Raw genomic sequence first — 23098 nt, forward strand, 5'->3', positions numbered from 1 at the left:
GCCGAAGAATTGATGCTTTTGAACTGTGGTGTTGGAGAAGACTTTTAAGAGAATCCCTTGGACTGCTAGGAGATCCAGCCAGTCCATCCTAAAGGAAATTAGTCCTGAATATTCATTGGAAGGACTGATGTTGAAGCTGAAACTCCAAAACTTTGGCCACCTGATGTGAAGAACTGACTCAATGGAAAAGACCCTGATGCTGGCAAAGATTGAAGGCAGGAGGAGGAGACAACAGAGGATGAGATGGCTGGATGGCATCACCGACTTGATGTACCTGAGTTTGAGTAAGCTATGCAAGTTGGTGATGGACAGGGAGGCCTGACGTGCTGCAATCCATGGTGTCACAAAGAGTCGGACACAACTGAGCGACTGAACTGATGTGAAATTATAACTATTTAGTGTATTATTTCTTTTATCACTGACAGTATAAGAATCAAGAGTGTGATAAAAGATCGCATTTTTAAAATAGAATTTTTGACTTTTAATTACTTAGAGTAAAAGAAGTAAAGTTTAACCAGTGAGCCAAAGGTATCTAGTATATTTTAATGTAACTTTTAAACATTTTGGCTCTCAGTTCTGAACTGTGAATCTAACTTAATTCTCTAATGTTTTATTTAATTTTCTCAATTCCTGATTTTCTGTTTTTCCTTTGTCTTTGCTTTATGTTTCCATTTACAGGGCTTATCCACATTTTTGGAGTGAGAACTCCGCTGCTAGTGTTTGAAAGAAGGATTAGACCTTTAGATGACATAGTATCTCATTTTTTCAGGGTGTTAGCTTCCCTTAATCTACCAGCAGCAATTGAAGATATATCTGGAGATACCGTACCTCAGTCTATATTGACCAAGTCCACATCTGTGATTGAACAGGGAGGCATCCAGACCGTTGATCAGTTGTTCAAAGAGCTACCCGAACTTCTTCAAAGAAATAGAGAAATCCTCGATGAGGTATGTTTTAAGAGGTTTGCTTTTCAGGTAAATAAAATACTCTTTGGCCCCTTGGTGTCCAGCAGGGATTGGGACAGGAGGCTTCTTCCTGCTGCTTCCTGTGGTTTCACAGCGTAGCACTCATCATTCAGGTTAATTTATTGTGGCCCATAGTCTGCCCTTCAGTTTAAGAGGAATTCTGAGTGAGAATGGGTTCATATGTCTTAAGGGTATATAAGTGTGCATTATGACCATTGTGTGAAACTAGTATACTGTGGGAAATCACCATCACACACACTGTTCAGACTTTTTCATTATTAAGGACTTTTTTTTCCTGTGAAACATTCAGTCTGTGGCGAACAAGGAATCAGACTAAGGAAGTTAGGCCATCATATGTTTTCCAAGCCCACCATGCTCATCTTCAAATGGCAAGGGCATTTTATCATGAGGAATGTAGCACTAACGTTTGTTGGCTAAAGTCAACTATTTGCCAGTGTTATTCTGCTTTTAAGGTGCTTTCGCCTCTTTCTACTAACTGATACATTTGTTTCTTTAGCTATAAATGTGTTCATACTGGTTATTTTGGTTTTTGACAGTTTAGGAGTCATGTCTCTCTTAGGTGACTTCTGTTATCAATGCTTTAATCCATGATGTTTCAATCACTGTTTCCAAATATTTTGGGGCAAAGACAGAGTACTTATATACTATGACAGTGTGAACCTTGGGAAGGAGAATATATACCTTTCAGGGTTACTTACTGCTGCTGCTGCTAAGTCACTTCAGTCGTGTCCGACTCTGTGCGACCCCACAGATGGCAGCCCACCAGGCTCCCCCATCTCTGGGATTCTCCAGGCAAGAACACTGGAGTGGGTTGCCATTTCCTTCTCCAATGCATGAAAGTGAAAAGTGAAAGTGAAGTTGCTCAGTCATGTCTGACTCTTTGGGACCCCAGGGACTGTCGCCCACCAGGCTCCTCCGTCCATGGGATTTTCCAGGCAAGAGTACTGGAGCGGGGTGCCATTGCCTTCTCCGCAGGGTTACTTAAGGGCTTAACTAAAATAAAACAAATATTAATGTGGAAAAATCTCATCTCATAATTAAGGAATAACTGGCTTTATTAGTGTGTATGGTATGTCTGTTGTCTGCCTCTCTTATGAGGTGTTTTTATTTTATCTTCCTAACAGCCTGATGAGTTAGACTCATTCTCTTGGTTGTACTTGTAGTTTCATTTTAAGTAAGTTATTAAGTTGTGAAGCTGATACTGTTTTTGAGTGTTTATGTCTCTGGTAGCAAATTTAATTCGAGTCTTGGTTTTCAGATAATTTGAAGTGTCCACTAATTTATTTTTTAAATGATAAATTTATCTTGCTTGGAATCTGTTGGATCCTTTCCATCTTAGATTCATGGGTTCTATTTCTTCAGTTATTCTTTTTTCTCCATTCTCTCCTAATGAATTCCTGTTAGATTGATGGCAGTGCTTCTGAGTCAGTTCTTCACATCTCTTAACATTTCTATTACTTTTTCTCTATGTGGGCAACGGTCTGAGACTGGCCTCCCAGCTCATTGATTGCCTGTTTAGCTCTGCCTTTTGTGTTCTTCAGCCGCTCTATGCATTTTCCCCCCATGTTTTTCATTTCCAGAATAAGGATATTTAATTGGTTCTTTTCATAAATCACCTACATTTATCTTACATGTGTCTTTTTTTCTTTTTGAGGTAAAATTCACATAACATAAAATTTCACCATTTTGATCTCTTTTATGATCTAGTTGTTTTTAGTACATTCACAATATTGTATGAGCACCAACACAGTCTAATTCTGGAACATTTTCATCACCTCCAAAAGAAAGCCTGTACTAGTTAACAGTCAGTCCTCTTTCTCCCATTCCCCTTGCTCTTGGCAACTACAAATCTGATTTCTGTTTGTATAGATTTATTCATTCTGGACATTGCAGATAAATGGAATCATGCCTTTGAAGTTTGCCTTTTTCACTTAGCATCTTTTCAAGGTTCATTCATGTCACAGCATGTGTCAGTACTTCATTTCTTTTTGTGGTTAAATATTCCATTGTGTGGTGTATCATTAAGTATTTTATTTATCCATTCATCAGGAATAGATACTTGGGATGTTCCCACTTTTTGGTTATTCAGAATAATGTTGTTATTTGTGAACAGGTTATGTTTGAACAACTGTTTTCAGTTCTCTTGGGTTATATACATAGGAGTGGAATTACTGGGTTGTACAGTAATATTGTGTTTAATTTTTTGAGGAACTGTGAAACTGGTTTGCAAAAGTAGCTGTGCCCTTTTACATTTTACCAACAGTGTATGAAGGTTCCAAATTTCTCCACATCCTTGCTAACCCTTATAATTGTCTTAAAAAATAAAAAAGCCATCCTTGTGGCTATGAAATGGTATCTTACTATGATTTGATTTGACCTTATATGTAGAAAATCCTAAAATTAGTAGGAGTTTAATGAGAATTGTATTGAATGTTTAGATCAATTTGAGGAATATTACTGATCTTTAACAGTATTACGGCTTCCAGTCCATGGATGGAGGCTGTCTTTCCATTTAATTTATTTCATCAGTGTTTTATATTTTTCACTGTACAAGTATTTTACTTCCTTGATTAAACTGATGCTTAGTTATTTTATTCTTTTTGATGCTGTTATAATGGAATTATCTTAATTTCCTATTTGGATTCTTCATTGCTAGAGTATAGAAATACAGCTGATTTTGTGTGTTGATTTTGTTTTCTGAAACTCTACTAAATTTGTTTATTCTCTCTAATAGTTATTTTATGGATTGCTTAGGATTTTTCATATAAAAAGTCATACCATTTGCAACTATAGGTAGTTTTTCCTTTCCACTTTTGGATGCCCTTTATTTCTTACTCTAATTGTGCCAGCCAGTTCAATCCTGGTTTAAGCAGTGAGAGTCCACAGACTTGTCTTGATCATCAGCTTAGGGGAAAACCTTCCAGTTTTTCACTATTAAGCTATTAAGTTTTTCATAGATGGCTGTTCTCAGATTGAGGAAGTTCCTTTCTGTTCTTAATTTGTTGAGTGCTTTTATCATAAAAGGGTGTTGGATTTAGTCAAATATTTTTTCTGTATCTCAAGATAATCACATGGATTTTCTCCCTTCATTCTGCTAATACAGAGTATTACATTAACTGATTCTTCACTGTGAACCACCCTTGCATGCCTAGGGTATCCCACTTTGTCATGGTGTGCTGCTGCTGCTGCTAAGTCGCTTCAGTCGTGTCCGACTCTGTGCGACCCCATAGATGGCAGCCCACCAGGCTCCGCCGTCCCTGGGATTCTCCAACCCACTGGAGTGGGTTGCCATTTCCTTTTCCAACGCATGAAAGGGAAAAGTGAAACTGAAGTCGCTCAGTCGTGTCCGACTCTTAGTGACCCCATGGACTTCAGCCCACCAGGCTCCTCCGTCCATGGGATTTTCTAGGAGTACTGGAGTGGACTGTCATTGCCTTCTCCTGTCATGGTGTAGAGTCCTTTTAATGAGCTGCTAGGTTTGGTTTGGTAGTACTTTGTTGCTCATTTTGCAGTTATATTCGTAAGGGATACTGGTCTGTAATTTTCTTGTTGTGTGTGTGACTTTCAACTTGTGTGTTTTTGTGATTGTGTCTTTTGTAAATAGCATATGGTAATAAGATTTTTCCTTTACTTTTAGCTTGACAATCTTCATCTCTTCCTGGAGGGTTAAGTTATTCATATATTTGGAACCATATTTTTGTACAACAGTTGTCTTACTCTTTTGATTTCTCTGTTTTCTTTCTTTGGTTCCTCCTCACCCTCACTTTTTATGGTTTTATTGAGTTCCCTCCATTTTTTCTCTCCCCCCCCCCTTTTAACAGCATGAAAGTTGTATACTTACTTTTCTTGTTTATAGTTTATTATAATGTGTCTGGGTATGGGTTTTCTTTTATTTAAGTTGCTTGATATTCCATTGGATTCAGTGAATTTAAGAACTTGTGTCTTTCATCCATCCTGGAAAGTTCTTAGTTTTCACTTCTTTGAATATTGTTTTTCCCCAATTCTCATTATTATGTCTTGCTCCATCTCTGATGTTGAATCTTATCAGTATTTTTCTGGGTCTTCCAACACTTGTGTTTTCTGTTGCTCTGTGCTTCCTTCTGCCTGATTTCTTCTGGTTGGTCTTTCAGTTCACTAGTTCTCTTCAGTTATATCCCAGCAGTTTTTTAACTATCCATTAGCTTCCTAATTTTATAATTTCTTTAATTTCCAGAAATTTTATTTGGCTCTTTTTCAGTTCTTCTCATTTTCTTTCTCCTGTCATATTTTTACTCTAAAACATATTAAATATGTTTAGTTTATATTCTTTATCTTATCTCAGGGTCAGTAGTCTTTGTGGTTTGGTTCTGTGATTTGTTGTTTTTTCCTGATTTTTTTCTCATACCGGTTTGTTTCCTCTTATTTCAGTGTTTTTGTTTGTGTGTTTCCTGTATTTTAAAACTTTTTTGGAGGGTTTTGTTTGTGTGTGTGTGTGTGTGTGTGTGTGTGTGTGTGTGTGGTTAATCTTTTATTATGAAATTCATTTTAGGAGTTTGTGTCATACAGGTAAGTCATTTCCAGTCCTAAATTCAGGCTTTTGGTTAGGAATCTTAAGGTGATATTTTTCTTTTCTTTTCTGTATAGAGCCATGGTTCAGATGGTCAAATTCCCTTCAGTTGGTCAATTTTCCTTTAAATACTCATCCACTGAGTGTCATCTATTTGGAAGTCCCCATTTGAGGGAAGATAGTGCCTTTGATCTGATCTCCTACTCATATCGGCCCCACCTGTGTTTCTTGTCTCCTGTTAAATACACATTCTGAGCCACTAGAGAATGTGTAGTTGGTGCACTATGGATGGTAGGCCAGCTCCACCTTGTGGCCTGTTTTATATGGTTCACTAGTGAAGGATGATTTTTACCACTTGTAGGAAATGGGTTTTTTTTTTTTTTAAAAGAATATGTGAGACTGTAGTCCCCAATCCTAAAGCATTTACTCTAACATTGGACACCAAGTTCGCCAATCTCCGCTCTACACTGTCAGGTGTTCACAAGTGCCATTGGCTCTAGCACTTGAGTCCAATGGTGGATTAGCACTTTCTGCCTCTGCTGCCTTGTTTTCTCAGCTCTGCGTTCGAAAGGCTTTTTTTTTAATGTTAATTTTCAGTTTGTTGTATTGGGTTGACATCTAAATCTTCTATTTGTATGAATTAATCAGTTTTCTCTTTGTTTTGTTTATGGCTTCAAAGTTCTAAAGGCTTTCTGTTTATTTAATCTTAAAAAAAAAACCTTGTTTAAAAGTAGTTTTGGTATATGGATGTACATAATTTCTTCAGTTCAGTTGCTCAGTCGCTCAGACTCTTTGTGACCCCATGAATCACAGCACGCCAGGCCTCCCTGTCTATCACCAACTGCATAATCTCTTAGTCATCTTAATTTTACTGAGTACGGTAATGGCTAACTTAGCCTTAAATTTTGCAAGATGTTTTGTTAAGTATATTATGACTTGGATTTCTGCAATGGAAATTATTGTACTAATTTATATTCTAATCAGTACAGTAGGAATAGTCCTAGCTCACTAATTCTCACCTATATTGAGTATGATCATTTTAAAAACGTTTTAAAGTTTTTTACACCAGAAATGATAGTTCACTGTTGCTTTGCCTCCTTTTTAAAAGTCATTAAGGTTGTTGGATGAAGAAGAAGCGACTGACAATGATTTAAGGGCAAAATTCAAGGAACGTTGGCAAAGGACGCCATCCAATGAACTTTATAAGCCTTTAAGAACAGGTAAAAATGTCCCTAAATGACTTTCGCTTGAGTAAGTTCTCATTTTGCTTGATTGAATTAGGCTCCATATGAAAATCCAGGTGTTTTTCTTCAGTTCCATGTAAAATAAAAAATAACAAGGATGTTCATCATGATAAGTTCAGATTCTTAAGAAAGTGAAAATTAAAATGATCCTGTGACTCTGACTTCCTGTTCCAAGCTTTCTGCATGTTGTAAAAAAAGATAAATGAGATATATATAAATATATGCTGTTGTGATTTCATTTCATTTAGTAGTAATACTACCAGGTAGTAAAGGATGAGTTTTAAAATTAACCTGAAGCCAATTATTTTTAAGACTTTGATTATAAAGATTTTGTGCTTGTTCAGATAAACAATATCTGCTGCTGCTGCTGCTAAGTCGCTTCAGTCGTGTCCGACTCTGTGCGACCCCATAGACGGCAGCCCACTAGGCTCCCCCGTCCCTGGGATTCTCCAGGCAAGAACACTGGAGTGGGTTGCCATTTCCTTCTTCAGTACATGAAAGTGAAAAGTGAAGTGAAGTCGCTCAGTCGCATCTGACTCACAGCGACCCCATGGACTGCAGCCCACCAGGCTCCTTGGTCCGTGGGATTCTCCAGGCAAGAGTACTGCAGTGGGGTGCCATCGCCTTCTCTGAAACAATATCTAGACTTGCTTTATTTCTCTGTAAAAAGTATTTAATACTATTGTGATTTTTCTAAAAATGTATCTGCTTTTCTTATAAGTCAGATTTAAAGAGTGATCCTTTGAGACAGGAACTTTTTTGAAATAAGTTGTAACAGTTTTTGGAGTGAATGTTATCTTTCTATATTCATGAGTTGTAGAAAAAGATTAATGTCAATTGGCTTTTATTTAGTGGACTGTAACCACAAGGGTGTTTTAAGGTTATAAAACACTAAAGATGCAAAGACTGACTGACAGGAGCTCAGTTTCTGTCATCTAGTGCTTTGGGGCTGACAGGGAGACAAGTAAAATTGGAGAACAAAATTGAAAGTACAACCAGCTTATGTACTTCACTGTTAAAATCGTTACTGTGCTCAGGTAACATTTTTTTCTTCTTCCACAGAGGGAAACAACTTCAGAATCACTTTGGATAAAGCCGTGCACGCAGATGGACAGGTGAAGGAGCGTTACCAGGCTCACCGAGACACCATTGTGCTTCTGTGCAAACCGGAGCCAGAGCTGAATGCTGCCATCCCTTCTGCTAACCCGGCGAAGACAATGCAGGGCAGTGAGGTGAGGACGTGTGCTTTGGTGTGGGTGGCCAGCCGCTCTGACAACTATGTTCAAACCATTACATACAGTGAATTGCCCAGTTTTTTCTTACTTTTTTTTTTTAAATGATGATGTACATTGAGGTGCTTGTGTTTAGAGCAACATGATATATATACACTGTGAACGTTATATTACTGTCCATTTATTGAATGCTTACTCTGTGAACTCGGTACTGTATATATTCACAGTGTTTAATTCACATTTGGTAAAAGGGAGCAACTTGGAAGTAAAGGCGCTTCCTTGAGGTGGAAGGACTGGATTGGCCAGATACTCCTCTGACCACAGATTCTTTGTTTCTTGCATCTTTCTATACGCCACCTTCTACCATATTCCTCTGGGACTACCTCTGAAGGGAGGGTTGTCAAGGTGTGCATATTAATAAGTGGATCACATTGGCATGGTATTTCTCCTGGCTACAGGCTCATGGGAGCGTGATTGGCTGAGACCCTAAGGGGATGGGTGTGACTGATCACTGTGAGGTGAGATAGGGGCCCTGAAGCACACAGGAAAGTAAGCCAAAGGGCAAGAGATACTGCCAAAAGCTTCTTGAAAAAGGTGAATTTCCTGTGACAGTAGTTCTCAGAGGTTATCATTGTCATTTCTTATCTGTCTTTGCTCAGAAGCATTTCATGTATCCATTCAGCCAAGGCTTAATGGGCAGCATCCACTGTGTAAGGCACTACGCTCGGCACACACGATGGCCAGCCCGCACTCCCATTCACAAGCAGGCGTAGACCAGGAGACATACACAGAGATAACTGGGGCACGTGGTAGGAACTGAGAGGTGTGAGGGCTTTAGGTGACGGAATTCTGAACGTTCCAGCATTTGGAGCCCCTTGCCTAGGAGGCTTCTTAGGACACTGGCACATTATGAGAACAGTGGACAGGCAGAAAGGTGAACAGGAGTAGGATCCGAGAATATTGAATGAGTGTGTGCAGAGCAGCTACCAGAGGTTGAGTGGAAACCAGCCCCTGAAGTGAAGGGAAAACGGCGTCAGGGATATGCACAGAACCTGCATCTCTGGTTGGGGGCCAGAGAGAATGACCACTGTGAAGTCAGATGCTTTGAGGACGTCGAGGAGAAAAGGAAGGTGGTTGAAAGATTAAATTTGTAAAGAAGAGACTGCACACCCATAGAACAGCAGCATGTTCTGGCTTTTGATTTTAGGAGAACTCTCTTTAATGTCCCCCCTTTTTTCTTTTTAGTGTCACATACATGACTCGGAACTTACATGGTTTTCGTTCTTTGATTCTGCTTTCTATAGAAAAGCAAAAAATTTTTTTTTTTTTTTTTAAATTTGTAATAGCTGCTCTGTTAATCCAGAACGGTATTACATAGGGGAAGAAAAGTTTGACAATCAATATGAAGTTATTTTATTGAAACTAGATTTTCTGCATGGAGGTAACCAACAATTTCCAGTGCTCTCTATATTCATTCAATATGTGTCTTTATCAGAAAAGGCAAGCATCATGTATTAAAGCTCCTTCAGATAGTTGTCACCATAGTTGATGACACTTGAGCCAGAGTTTTTATGAGAAACAGCCATTTAAATTGCTGATTATTAACGTGATACAAAGTACATGTTTTATTAAGAGGTCCAAGCATAATGGGTAGGGCTGTTTTTTTCTTTAATTCTGAAGAGGCTAACTATCTAGTTATTTATCTTTGTTCTGTTTGGGCAGCTGTTTTTAGGTACTGAGAGGATGTTAGTTTCTATACTATATAAGACAGTCTGTTTCAAGATAGTCCTGACTTTCAGCTTTGTTTACTAGACTATTTTTTTTTTAATTAATTCTGCATATTCCTATTTCTCCCCTAGCTTTATTTCGTTTCTATAAAATTTTCGAACTTCTGTTAGGCATAATATACATATAGAAGAAAATGACATTTCTTACTTTCCTAATGGCCAAGCAACCTTCACATAGGGTTAAAGTCAAGGTTGAGATTCCATTATCAATTTACCAACAGGTAAAGCTATCAAAACTTTTTAAAATTTATATGCTACTGTATCCCCCAACACAAACTGTGTTACATGATTATAGAAATTCAGCAGAATAAAGGATACTTTAATTCTTGGTCTGTTCCTCATTTTTCCTCTGTTCTTGTCTGAGTGCTTATATGCTTAAGACTCTTTAGTCCACAGTGCATGCAAAGTAGAGAGTTAAACCATGAGACATAACCAACAGTTAATAATAATGGCTCTTACTTACGGAGCACTAGTCATTAGCTCCCTGACAAGAGGGTTAGAAATTGTTAGAAATTACATTAAGCATTTATATGGACTTACTTCAGTCTTTACAACTGTCCTGACATATAGGTACTATTATTATTCTTGTTTTGCAGATGAATTTTCCAGGTAAACTGCCCTTGGTTATATAGTAACTAAGCCCATGATACTCACTAAGGGAGTATAATCAGAGTTGAAGTATTTTTTTCTATGTCGTCATGTTTCACTGTGCTGGACAGCTAGATTCCTTCGTTTCTGTATTGAAGTTTTGATTTAATTTTGTGTTTTGGATGGGTAGAAGAATGTTCATGGTTCAGAAGATTCCTGCAGAGAACTCTCATCCCTGTTCTTCCACCTTATTCCCATCTGCTCTGTGTACGTAACAGTATTCATTGTGTCTGGTCTGTGTTTAGTGCTTTTCTTTTTGTGAAAAATACATATGCACACAGATGTACATAATACGTTATGTGTGTGTATAGCTTTATATTCTGATTTCCCTTCTCATTGAAAATGCGACATACAATGTATATGCTTTTGTACCTTTTTTCATTTAACAATATGTCCTGGAAGTCATTTGCAAGCAAGACTTTGACCTGCTTGTCTAACGTCAGATTCTACTAGGCCCCTTTAATAGACTTTGCTGTGCCCATCCAGCCGTGATTCTTTGTCCTCTTCTTCCTTTTAGAGTGTCTGTGGTTTGATGCTTCTTGGACATCTGTGAGTCACGTTAGAACATGTTAAGAGACTCTGCATTTAAGATAGGATGCCTAGGAGATGTGGTTACCAGAGGCTGAAATGTGGAAGAAACTTGAAGCTTTTCCTCAGGTTTTGGTTTTCACATGGGAAGGTTGCTCTGGACCCTCTTGTCATGGAGCTAATGACTAAGGCCAGGGACTGCAGAGCAGGGCAGAGCTTCTTAGGCACGGGCAGTAGGTGAGGAGATCTCTGGAGCTGAAATTGCTGCTGGTAAGAAGCGAGTCAGGGGTGGAGATGGGGTTCCCTTCTTTGCCCACTTTCTTGCTCTGAGCATTCTTGGTCAAGCAGAATGGGGGCTTGGGGTCGCCCAGGTGAAGTGTGAAGAGCTGTGAGTGAAAGGGAGCAGCTCACAAGGGTCTTAAAGGACACTTGAACCCTGAAACACTGTTACTACATAGGGGTGTTAGGCATTTATGAATCATGGGGCTGTTAGGCAGAGACTGCCTGGACTGAATGAGAGGCAGAACTCATGATGTGAAGAGAGATAGGACCTACCCCTTCTTTCTCTCCCAGGATTTAAAATCAGCATATGACTTAGAGCTTTCTCTCTCTCTCTCTTGAGTGCTGTCTCCATGTATCATTATCTCTACTTTTATCTCCATGTCTCCCTCTCTCAGTCTATGTTGGCAAAATAGGGTATCTCTTGACAAAACACACCTTCCTCTACATCATGGTGAGGACGCAGTAAAGTATAAACGTGGTTAGAGAGTGGTTTGGAGTCAGGCAGATGTAGGTCTCAGGTTTCACCTCTGCTCCTTTAGTAGCTGTGTAACCTCAGGCAGGTGACTTAATTTTTCTGAGACTCAGTTTCTCCATCTGTGGAGTAGAGGTAATAAATACATACTCTGGGATATTGTAAGGAGTACATTAAGTTTAATCCGTGAAATGTTTAGGACAGTGCCTGGCGCATGATAAATGTTCAGTAAATCTGTTTTCATTATTGCTGCTGCCATTGCAGGCTGAATCCACTGAAGGTACAGCAGTGTCTCTATGTAAGTAAACCTGCTGTCTGAATTACACTTGGCTCTCTGAGCAATCATCTCTCCCTGACCCTGGTGAACCTTTGTATCATTCCCTTCTGGTAATTGGCTTCTGGTTTTTTGGGCAATTCAGCTAAAAGTTTTTTAAAATTGTATAGGTGGTGAATGTCTTAAAATCCTTATTGACAAATCTTGATGAAGTAAAGAAGGAAAGAGAGAGGCTGGAGAACGACCTGAAATCAGTGAATTTTGACATGACGAGCAAGTTTCTGACTGCTCTGGCTCAAGATGGTGTGATAAACGAAGAAGCTATTTCTGTTACCGAACTGGATCGAATCTATGGGGGTCTCACAACTAAAGTCCAGGAATCTCTAAAGAAACAGGAAGAACTTCTTAAAAATATTCAGGTAAAGTTTATATACTTCAGTAAGATTTTTATTTAAAAAATTACAGAAGGGATAATCGGTATACAGGAGGGATAGTCTGGACTAAATCTATCCATTTAGGATTGTGTTTTTGGCAAGTATTCCATATTAATAGAAACCTGTAAACTGTTGGTTATATTTTCATGCCCACTGAATTTGGGGTAATTTTACTAATGGAAAGCTATAAAGTACTGTGCTTTATAAAGGGAATATATCAGATAAATATCTAATAATAACTCAATATAATCATAGGTGATTTTCATAGTTGGAAAAGTATCAATAAAAATGTCACGAGCTATATTAATTTCATAAATATATATATAACTGCATAAATCTTCCTTTTCACAAGGTCTCACACCAGGAATTTTCGAAAATGAAACAATCTAACAATGAAGCCAATTTAAGAGAAGAGGTCTTGAAGAATTTAGCTGCTGCATATGACAACTTTGTTGAACTTGTGGCTAATTTGAAGGAGGGCACAAAGGTATGAAGCACAAAAAAAATAAGAGCTAACTGACCAGTGTGGACATGAGGATATAGTTTGAGAAGTTAATTGGTATTTCCAGTTGGACCAAATCATTCTTCATCTTGAATGCCTTAGCTTTCATGACTTTGGCCCCCGAGAGCTTTGTTATAAGTGGGAGAAAGCTTAAGAAGGTGGTGGATTTCATGGGAACTTTGCAGAATGAGTATGCGTAGACATTCATTTCAGGTAGCAGGAATTAGCAAGAATCAGCAATACTTTGTTACATGATAGAAAGTCAGCCAGTCTGAGTGAATTATGACGGAATAGGAGTAGTAGTCAGAGCTGATACGTGATGGGGAAGGGGGCTGGTATGACCTTCATAGCCTCTGCTGATGGTTTAGATGATGATAAATTTGTGATATGCTTGTGTCTTAGAGTGCTTACTGAATATGTTTCAGTATTTTCTAGCCTTTCCTTTAAATATTTTTGGGGAAATGCTTATATTTGGTTTGACCAATTTTGGGGAGCAAGTGATTTTTTAAGTTTTTCAAATACGTAATTCCTTTTGGTACTTTAACTCCACAATGATGACTGAATAAAGTTATCTTGATTTTAATACAGTAGGTATGATGTAAAACCATCTAAAGAGAGCACAGAAATACTGCCGAAACCTTCCAAAGAGAGAGGATAGTAAAATGCCATTTAAATTTGATTTAAAATGCTTTGTTGAAATAGGTAAGCTGAGAAAACTCTCCAGAGTGCTTTTGGGAATTCTTCAAAAAGTTTCTGAAATGATGCCTGCGTTTCTGAAGTGAATGTGCAAATCTAATGTTTCCACTTAAATAGGTTGTTTTTATTAAGTAGTTGATTTTTCTCTAGGAATTGGGAACTTGTTCACGATCATGAAACTTAACTTGTCACTGAATTTTTGGTGACAGCACTTTCTAACAATTATTTATTTTTTTCAAAATATTTTAGGTCATATTTAACAATAAGTTACTGGACTTAAGTGGTATGACTGTCTCTCATGCAGAGGGTTTTAGTTCTTTAACTGTTATTGACAAATGAGCTTTACATTGTATTCCTCTTAGATTAAAAATTGTTCTGGTTTATCACTTATGTTTGTTCTTTGCTTGTAGTTTTACAATGAGCTGACTGAAATACTTGTCAGGTTCCAGAACAAATGCAGTGATATAGTGTTTGCACGGAAGACAGAAAGGGATGAACTCTTAAAGTAAGTTTATTTTCTGTATCAAATTATACTCTTGAAGTATTTTTCTTAGGAAAAAAAATCATATTCTTGCTACCTCTTTTAGAAAAATCACATGTGGATACTCTTGTGGTGGGTTGGCAGTGTGAGTTAATTTCCTTCATTTCCTCTGCGGTGGTTTACAAAGCAACAAGCAACCAGCTGCATGCTTCAAGAACAACAGGATGTAAAGGAGCACAGACTCGATGAAGGGAAAATAGTGATGTCACAGAAGGGATGGCAGCGCAGCTCCTGGTGGCAGCGCTCAGGGAGCGCCAGTAAACATGGCAGTGTACCTTCAAGGGGCAGATGGCTTCCTTAAGTGAAACTGCAGGCACAGCGCGAGGGAGAGAGGATTTATAGCTCAGAAAATGTCAGCAAAATCACTTTCTATAGGGGCCTTACTGGGCAAGCAACATAGGACTCACTCTGTGTGGAGTAATGGAGCGCTGACTCAGCATTGATACCTATTAAGATGAGAAAGAGAGCAAAATTTAACAAAACTGATAGATGAACATTCACCAGAATAACATTGTCATAGAACAGGTGAAAATGTTACTGTGAATTTAAAACAAAGGTTAGGAAAGACTCACTAAGGATTACCACAAACAAAGCCAGTACTCAAGGAAGATGGTAGGAAAACAAGAGGTCATAAAATATGAAGTGTCAGACACAATTGGAAGAGAACAAAACCATCACGAATGTGAGATGAAATGAGAAGGAGCCAAAGCAAGAAAAGACAGTGAAGAAAACACAGGAACAAAGAGTAGCAAAGAAGAAATCAAAGAAAATGAAACCAAAGCAAGGAACAGGATTAAAAGTAGAGAAGGTGGGCAAAGAAGATCTAACATATGTAAAACTGAATTCCCTTCAAAGAAGAAAATCCCAAACAGTGAACAGAACAAATACTTAATGATATTACTCAAGAATATTCTTAGAATAAGTCCTGTTGAAAGGGTATGCATCATTTGGTCAGGAAAAACGAGTAAGAACTGTTAACACTTATTTGTATTAAGGCATATACATTATTAGCCTTCAAAGATAATGACAAAACTTCCCTGATGGCCCAGTGGTCAAGACTGTGCTCCCAACACAGGGGGAATGGGTTTGATCCCTGGTTGGGGATCTAAGATCTCACATGCACATGGTCTGGCCAAATAAATATTCTTTAAAAAAGAAAATGAAAAAAAAAAAAAAAAAAATAAAAAAGAAAATGGCAGAATCCCATTAAGGCAGTCTGGCAGACAGATCAGCTCCGTTTATAAAAAGGTGAAAAAAACTTATGCTGGCAGCACCGCATGCTGGAAGAGAATGGAATGATTGCTGTTGAAACTCAAGGAAAGCAAATATAAGACAAAGATTTTATATCCGGCCAGCCTGTCCTTCAGCTATATTCAAAGTCAGGTGGTCATTAGTGATGAACATGAAGAACCCAGAGACTATTATACTCAGGAGCCTTTCTTGAGCCCCTCAGATGAGCTGACCATTATTCTCTTCTGTCCATGCTTAAACAGTTTCCTGTAGAAGAATGGGGAGAACTTAAGAGCTACTTCCTTCCAGCCCCAAGATAGAAGGGCCATTTGTTACCAGTTTTTCTACTAAACCTTTAAAAAGCAAATAATTAAAATCTTTAAAAAACGGTTTTAGAGGCTAAAAACAAACCCAAATTAGTTTTACTAGTAGGTAAATCTGAAAAGAGTAAAACAGAGCAGTCTTCGGACCAGTTTTATTTATCAATATGGATGTGAAAGTTCTAAATAAAATGCTTGCTGTTCATATTCTCCATATTCTCCAGTATCTTAATTAATGAAGGAACATGACTATGACCAAGGAGGAATGGCTGGTTATTCCATGAATACAATGATTGGTTTAGTATTTTTACATCTAAGGAGAAAAAGATGATCTTCATAGATGACGAAAAAGTGTGAGAAAGTTAATGGAGAAACTATAAACATTCCCCCTAAAGATAAGTGCCAGCTATCAGTGCTGTTTATTCAGTATTATATTGGCAGTACCAGCCAGCACCATTAGACAAAGGCAATTAGAGATACAAAAATTGTAAACTGTCACTACTTAACAGACTTTATGATCGTACATCTTGGAAACCTAAAAGAATCAGCAGCCAAACTCTGCAAATAATAAGAGAATTGGTGATTATAAAAATAATTTGTAGCAATCAGTAGCTTTCATACAAGTAAAGACATAGAAGATACAATGGATGGAAAGACCTCAGTTAAATAGTCACGAGAAAGCAAAATACATAAGAATAGATTTGTCATATATGAGACCTGTATGAAGAAAGCTTTGAAACACTATTCAAGGACACAGGAGAGGATTTGAGCAAGTTATAAGACATATCATGTCCTTAGATAGGATGAGACAGCTTTATGGAGATGTCAGTTCTAAATAAATTTATCCATTCAACATAATTTTGATTTAAAAAAACCACATTTTCGTTTAAAAGTAGACAAGTTGTTCTAAAGCTCAAGGTGAAAAAAGTCAAGCAAGAATAGCCAGGAAAAACTGCATAAAAATAACAGTAATGGAAACTAATTTACCAGATTTTAATATATGTAATAATTGTCTCTAATTAAAACACAGTGGTACTGGCACATGATTAGGCTAAAGACAGAAGATAGGAATAGATTTAAATCCTTATGTGAATTTGGTGTTTTAAGAAAAAAAAATCCTAAATCATAGAAGTTAAGAGACAAGTGCCTAGTCATTTAGGAAACAAAAGTTATTTTTACAACAGAGTAAGTTCCAAACAGATCATACTTGAAATGTATAAAATGAAATGAAAAGAAAATGAGAGAAATTTTTAGTAAAGCTGAAATAGGAAAGGTCTTTGTAATTCTGACGTAAAATCCAGAAGCCATTAAAGAAAAAAGAGTAAGTTCATCATAACATGATCAGCAGAGTCAAAATGTAATAAGCTGGTGGAAACTGTTTGAAACCTGCCCGGGACAAAAGGCAAATTTACCAAATTTATAAAGAACTCTGAGATACTAATGAAGAGGAAAAAAAACCCAATAGAAAAATTGGCAAAGGATATGAACAGAAATTCTGCAGATGAAATAAAAGTGACTGTTAAGCATATGAAAAAATACCTCCCCTCATTCAATATAAATATGAGTTAAAATTACTCTGAAATGGCATTTTTCAGACTGTCAAAAATTTGGAAGTTTGATAGCATGCTTTATTGGCACACTTTGGGGAGCAAGTCTCATTCTACTGCGGGAGTGCACAGTGGGGCAGCCCTTTTGTGAGACCCAGTAAGGTCCGAATTGCAGACCCATACATTATTTAATCCAGCTTTTTTTTTTAAAGGATGTTTTCTATTTACCAATATACAAAAATCTCTAAGATGAATAATTTATGTTAAAAAAATAAGATTACAGACTAGTGTAAAGTATGCTTTTTGTGTAAAAAGGGAGAAAATAAAAATGAATATTTGGATTGGGTTATTTCTGATCAGGAAGCTCTGGACAGGTTCATAGGAAAGAACAGTATAGTGTCTGTGTGTTTGTGGGCGTGATGGTGGAGTGAGAATTTGTAGATAGTGGTCTGTCAGTTTTGTGTGTCTAGTTTATCTTTCACCTGGGATTGTTTTTGAGAGTGAAAGTGTGGTCTGGGGACACTTGCTGGAGTTGTTCCATCAGGACAGCAGGGCCTGCCACAGACACTTGAGGGCATGTCGTGTGTGTTGTTCCGTGCTTGTGAATCAGCACAATAACAAATGTTTCATAAGAGTGTATTTTACTTTAGGGTTTTGTTTATCGGGATTTGGGGATAGATTCCAATTTACTGTCAGAGGAGTCTTTAAATTTTTTTAAAAATTTTGATACTGTATTTTAATGGTGCTTTCAACATCTGTCTTTAATGAGATTACCTTATGTGAGGTATCTTTTAACATAAAATATCTCAGTGCTATGTTTTGGATATCTTCAGAAAATTTTCATCAAGAAATATCCATTGTTTTCTGTAAACACTGATATACGGTGATTAAAATATTAGGTAGGTGACTGAACAGTTGTAGTTTTCTGATCATTTTTAGATTTTTATTAGGAGTTTCTCATCTAGGGGCTGACCTCTTACTAGAGGGAGGGCAGTTTCTCAGGGCCACTTGCTAGGTTTAACGTGTCCCTTACTCTGGCTATAATTATGGGCTCTGGAAAAGTTTACCTTTTCCCCTTGTCTTCAGAAATAGAACAAAAACTAACTATTTTACTCAGTAGTAGGAAGAAAGATGATTTCAATTAGTTCTTGCCGAGAGCAGAAATATATAGTATATTTTAAAATACTATCATTGTTTTGATTCTATTTTCTGTGTTTCATGCATGAAGAAAAGAAAGAAAAATATCTGGTATTTTGCAGGTGTTGGTTTTCAAAATTGTGTTAATTTCTAATGCTTCTGTCTTTAATAAGGGACTTGCAACAAAGCATTGCCAGAGAACCTAGTGCTCCTTCAATCCCAACACCCACATATCAGTCCTCTCCAGCTGGGGGGCACGCACCAACGCCACCAACTCCAGCACCAAGAACCATGCCGGTCAGTAAGCAACCCTACCTTTTAAGATTGAAGTTTTACGTGTTTGTGACATTTGCTAGCTGTAAAGGGTAACACAGACTTTACATTGTAGAGGTCTGGTGGTCACCACTTTGATCAGGTGACCAGCCTTCTGATGTTTTGCAGTATAAAGAATATGCATTCTTTATTCATGGACACTTCTGAATTTTTGCTAAAAAATGTTTACCTTGAGTCTAATGAAGTCTTTGGAACCAACTTCCAGTTTATAGCAAAGACAGTGATAAAACCATAAATTAAATCGTGCTGTTAGGAAACACTTGGACAACCTAGAACAGGAACATTCTTTGAGACACTTGGCTTGGTTTTCTAAAGGCGAATGTTATAGAAAGAGAAAAGATAGATGGAGAGGGCTTCTAGATTAAAAGAGAGGAAAGACTCATAGTAATCAAATGCAGTACATGAACCTTGATTGGATCTTGGTTAAAACTCTTATAGGTGTTTTTATGAAAAATAAGGACACTTGAATGTAGGGTGGATATTCAGTAATACTACTACTACTGAGTCGCTTCAGCCGTGTCCGACTCTGTGCGACCCCATAGACAGCAGCCCACCAGGCTCCCCTGGCCCTGGGATTCTCCAGGCAAGAACACTGGAGTGGGTTGCCATTTCCTTCTCCGATGCATGAAAGTGAAAAGTGAAGTCGCTCAGTTGTGTCTGACTCTTTGTGACCCCATGGACTGCAGCCCACCAGGCTCCTCCGTCCATGGGATTTGCCAGGCAAGAGTACTGGAGTGGGGTAATACTAGGGAATAATTATTAATTTTGGAGTAACTGTTAATTTTCTCAGGGTGAATTGGTAGCTTGATTATGTAGGAGAATATTAGGACTTGTATACTGAAATCTGTAAGGCCAGTGTCCTTAAGTTTGCAGCTTAATTTTCAAATAGTTCTGTAAATATGTAGAGATAAATATAAGAATATAATTATAGGTAAAGCAAAAGTGGCCAAATGTTGATAATTAATTAATTTAATTGGTAATTATATGATTATTTATGATAGTACTCTTTTAGGTTTTCTGGTGTTTGAAATTTTAATATGAAAAATCATGGGGCCAGGAGGAGAGAAGAGAGAAAAACACTATCTGACCCATTCCTTCCTCCTCCCTCAAATGTGTGACCACGGATGGGAGCAGTAAATGATTAAACATTGGGCATCAGGAAAAGAGCAGTGCTAGTGTGGATATTTGTGGAATATCCACAAATTGGGGAATTATTTTTCAACTACGGTACATTCCTGGAATGGTGAGCCCACATTTAAGAATGGGAATTAGAAATACATTCAGTTGGATTCTGGAGTTTCTTGTACGCTCTCATTCATTTTAATTGATAGCAGTTTGACAGAAAGCTGACATGTGTTGTAGTCAGTGCCGACTTTTTCTTACAGCCTACTAAGCCCCAGCCCCCAGCGCGGCCTCCACCTCCTGTGCTGCCAGCAAATCGAACTCCTGCTTCAGCTCCGGCTGCAGCTCTAGCTCCAGCCCCGGCTCCGGCAGGCTCTGGGACCACTGTTCCAGCTCCATCACAGACTCCTGGTTCAGCTCCCCTGCCTCAGGCCCAGGGACCCCCGTACCCCACCTATCCAGGGTATCCCGGGTAAGACTGAAACTCTGTATGTCCCAGTGAACTGGCTAATGTTTCTAACTCTAGTTAGTCTTTTAAAAAAAAGGTCACCCATTCTCTGAATGGAGGTGTCATATAGGCTACATTGTCAGCTCACATAGAAATATAGTAAGTTATAGTCACTTTGAGCAGTTAAATAGCCATTTCCCTGGTTTATTTAATTTGTTTTTAGTTTTTACATGTTGGGTTTATAGTAAACCTACCTTCTGTATGGAATTCAGAATGTGCTTCCTTGGTCATCTTTATTTAGGTGATAAACAGATAGGTGCCTTTTCTGGACTTAGCAAGACTGGTAAAGCCTTCTTCACATACCTGTACTCTGACATCTTGACATTCCGATCAGCTCTTGAACCAGGAATCTATCTAATTAGGGCATATACTTAAAGATCAGCTGTCTTTGTTATTTTTGTAATCTTAAAAATCCAGACTTTAACTTCTTTTAAGATGTCTTCCAGACTTAGTAAGTAAATTGTATCTTCCAAATGTTAAAACTGTGAAAACAGTATAAATCTATGAGCATTACAGTTAACATTGAATCTTGTAAAACAGAAATGTACGTAGATTGCCACAGTAAAATGAAGAGTCTCTGTTTTTATTCTTGGTAATGGTTGATTATTTAATCTTATTTCCTTCAAGAATCTTTACTTGGATAGTATTACATACTTTTTTCTTTCATTTCAATTAATAACAGGATAGAACTCTATTTTCTAGGAAGTACCTTGGAACAGCTGTTTTTTTCTCTCTCCACTGTTCTGTAATAGAGTGAGAAATAGAGGAAAACGTGATTTTCTTGAAAAAAACTTCATTTTAGAATAATTACTGAATGGTTCATTTTCTAGTATTTGATTTACCAATCTAGCTTTTTTTTTGTTCTTCTTCCCATCAGGTATTGCCAAATGCCCATGCCCATGGGCTACAATCCTTATGCGTATGGCCAGTATAATATGCCGTATCCACCAGTGTATCACCAGAGCCCTGGGCAGGCTCCATACCCGGGACCCCAGCAGCCTTCATACCCCTTCCCTCAGCCCCCACAGCAGTCTTACTATCCACAGCAGTAATATGTCAGCTCAGAAGCTCAGCTGGTTCAGTTCAAAGGGAAAGAAATACCAACCCTGCAATAAGTGTACTAAACTCTACGCTCTGGTCACTGTAACGTCCTCTACTGCGCTGAATGCAGTGTGTGAGTTCTGTCTGCGGCTAGAAGCCGTGCCCAGCTCCACACTTGATTGTACTTGGGCGATTTGCTGCTGTTGCAGTGTAAACACTAAGTATAATAGAATTTGAAGTAAATTACATTACCGTTCATAAAAGTTGAAAATGAGAAATTAAACCCACCGGTGAAACGTTTGAAATTATTACACTTAAGTATGTGATTGGAACATCAGATGCTTACAACGATGGTTTAAGTACGGATATACAAGAAAACTCAGTTATCTTTCTCTTTTGGTTTATTGATTTGGTTTGATTTTCCTTACACTATTTTGCATAATCAAAACACTGTAAATCTTTTAATTTAAAAATAAATTCCTTAAGAACAGTTGTCATTGTTATGCTTTGTCATTGATTCTCATTGCTGTCTAATTTCTTCCTGGTACTAGTCTCTCATTTTATGTGTACATAAGTTAAACAGGTCCTGTGTTAAGTGCATGATTAATGCAAGTTAATAGTCAGGTTCAATATATCTTACAGGAAAACCAAAAGAATAATAACCATAATTTATCTTTCATATGCTGATTAGTAAATTAATTTTGACACTTATTTTGAAAAATCTTATAATGTGGAAGAAACACAATTGCTACCAAAGATTCTTCAAATATTCAAGTGAATATGTATAATGTTTTATTACTAACTTCTCCAAGAAATCAATACAAATTCGGGTAAAAAGTTTTTTCTTTTTTTCATAATCTGGTTAAAATAAATACATGTCATTAACAGTACTGTCTAATGTAATAGAATTGTTTAAAGAAAATTTACTGTACCCTTCTGTCCTTTTTTTTACCTTACTGTCTTAACTTAGTAACATTTAATGCACAATGTGTATGAATAGATATGATAAGCCCTTTCATTTTTATGCTCCTAAAAGATTGGACTATTTTATAATTCAGGGAGTACACAAAACAATTGTTGGGAGCATATGCCAATTCTGGAATAGGCTGTGTATTTAATACTAGTCTGTGCTGTTCGGATGACTAAGTGCTGTATAAACCTCAGTGAGACTTGCCTGGTGGAATGCACAGACGTGCATTGTGGAATAAGAAAGTGAGAAAGGAATGAGTTGTCTGACATCCCAATGGGGTCTGTTCTATGTGAGGCTCATATCTGAACATACCAGACATCCGAGCAGAGTTCCAATGAATCTGTTTATGCTTATTTTCACAGTTTTAATGCTAACCTTTTCTTGAATTGTTGTTTCATTTAAATGATGCTGTCAGTTGGTCCATTGTTGTTTTCATTTGACAGTTTGGGTTTATATTTTTAAATGTGGGGCTGAAGGTGTGATTGTAAAGGGAGCTAATTGGTTTAAAATATATGTATATTTAAAAAAAATCTTACTTTGTTGTTGTATGTAGAAAACATGAAGGCATGTTACTTCAGTATAAATGACTTTTACATGCAATACTGAAATTGCTTTAAAGTTCAGTAGTTGAAACCTTGGCAAAATAGTTTTTTACATATCACAGCTGACTTCTATTAATATGGAATCATCAGAATATGACATGGACTTGTTTGACTCT

The 23098-nt window shown here is 37.5% G+C and overlaps 1 protein-coding gene across 2 annotated transcripts in view; it reads left to right on the plus strand.

Moving 5' to 3' along the window:
- Positions 1-21900, plus strand: part of LOC102409816 (programmed cell death 6 interacting protein) — a 69566-nt gene extending 47666 nt beyond the window's left edge. For both annotated transcript variants that reach the window (XM_006076064.4, XM_006076063.4), the window contains exons 10-18: positions 770-947; positions 6641-6752; positions 7839-8008; positions 12170-12418; positions 12786-12920; positions 14042-14136; positions 18580-18703; positions 20125-20333; positions 21247-21900. In XM_006076064.4, coding sequence (XP_006076126.1) covers positions 770-947; positions 6641-6752; positions 7839-8008; positions 12170-12418; positions 12786-12920; positions 14042-14136; positions 18580-18703; positions 20125-20333; positions 21247-21421 — 1447 coding nt within the window. In that variant the 3' untranslated portion in view covers positions 21422-21900. The remainder of the gene's footprint in view (positions 1-769; positions 948-6640; positions 6753-7838; positions 8009-12169; positions 12419-12785; positions 12921-14041; positions 14137-18579; positions 18704-20124; positions 20334-21246) is intronic.
- The last annotated feature ends 1198 nt before the right edge of the window (positions 21901-23098 follow it).

The sequence above is a fragment of the Bubalus bubalis genome, chromosome 21, assembly GCF_019923935.1.
Source record: "Bubalus bubalis isolate 160015118507 breed Murrah chromosome 21, NDDB_SH_1, whole genome shotgun sequence".
Taxonomy (NCBI): domain Eukaryota; kingdom Metazoa; phylum Chordata; class Mammalia; order Artiodactyla; family Bovidae; genus Bubalus; species Bubalus bubalis.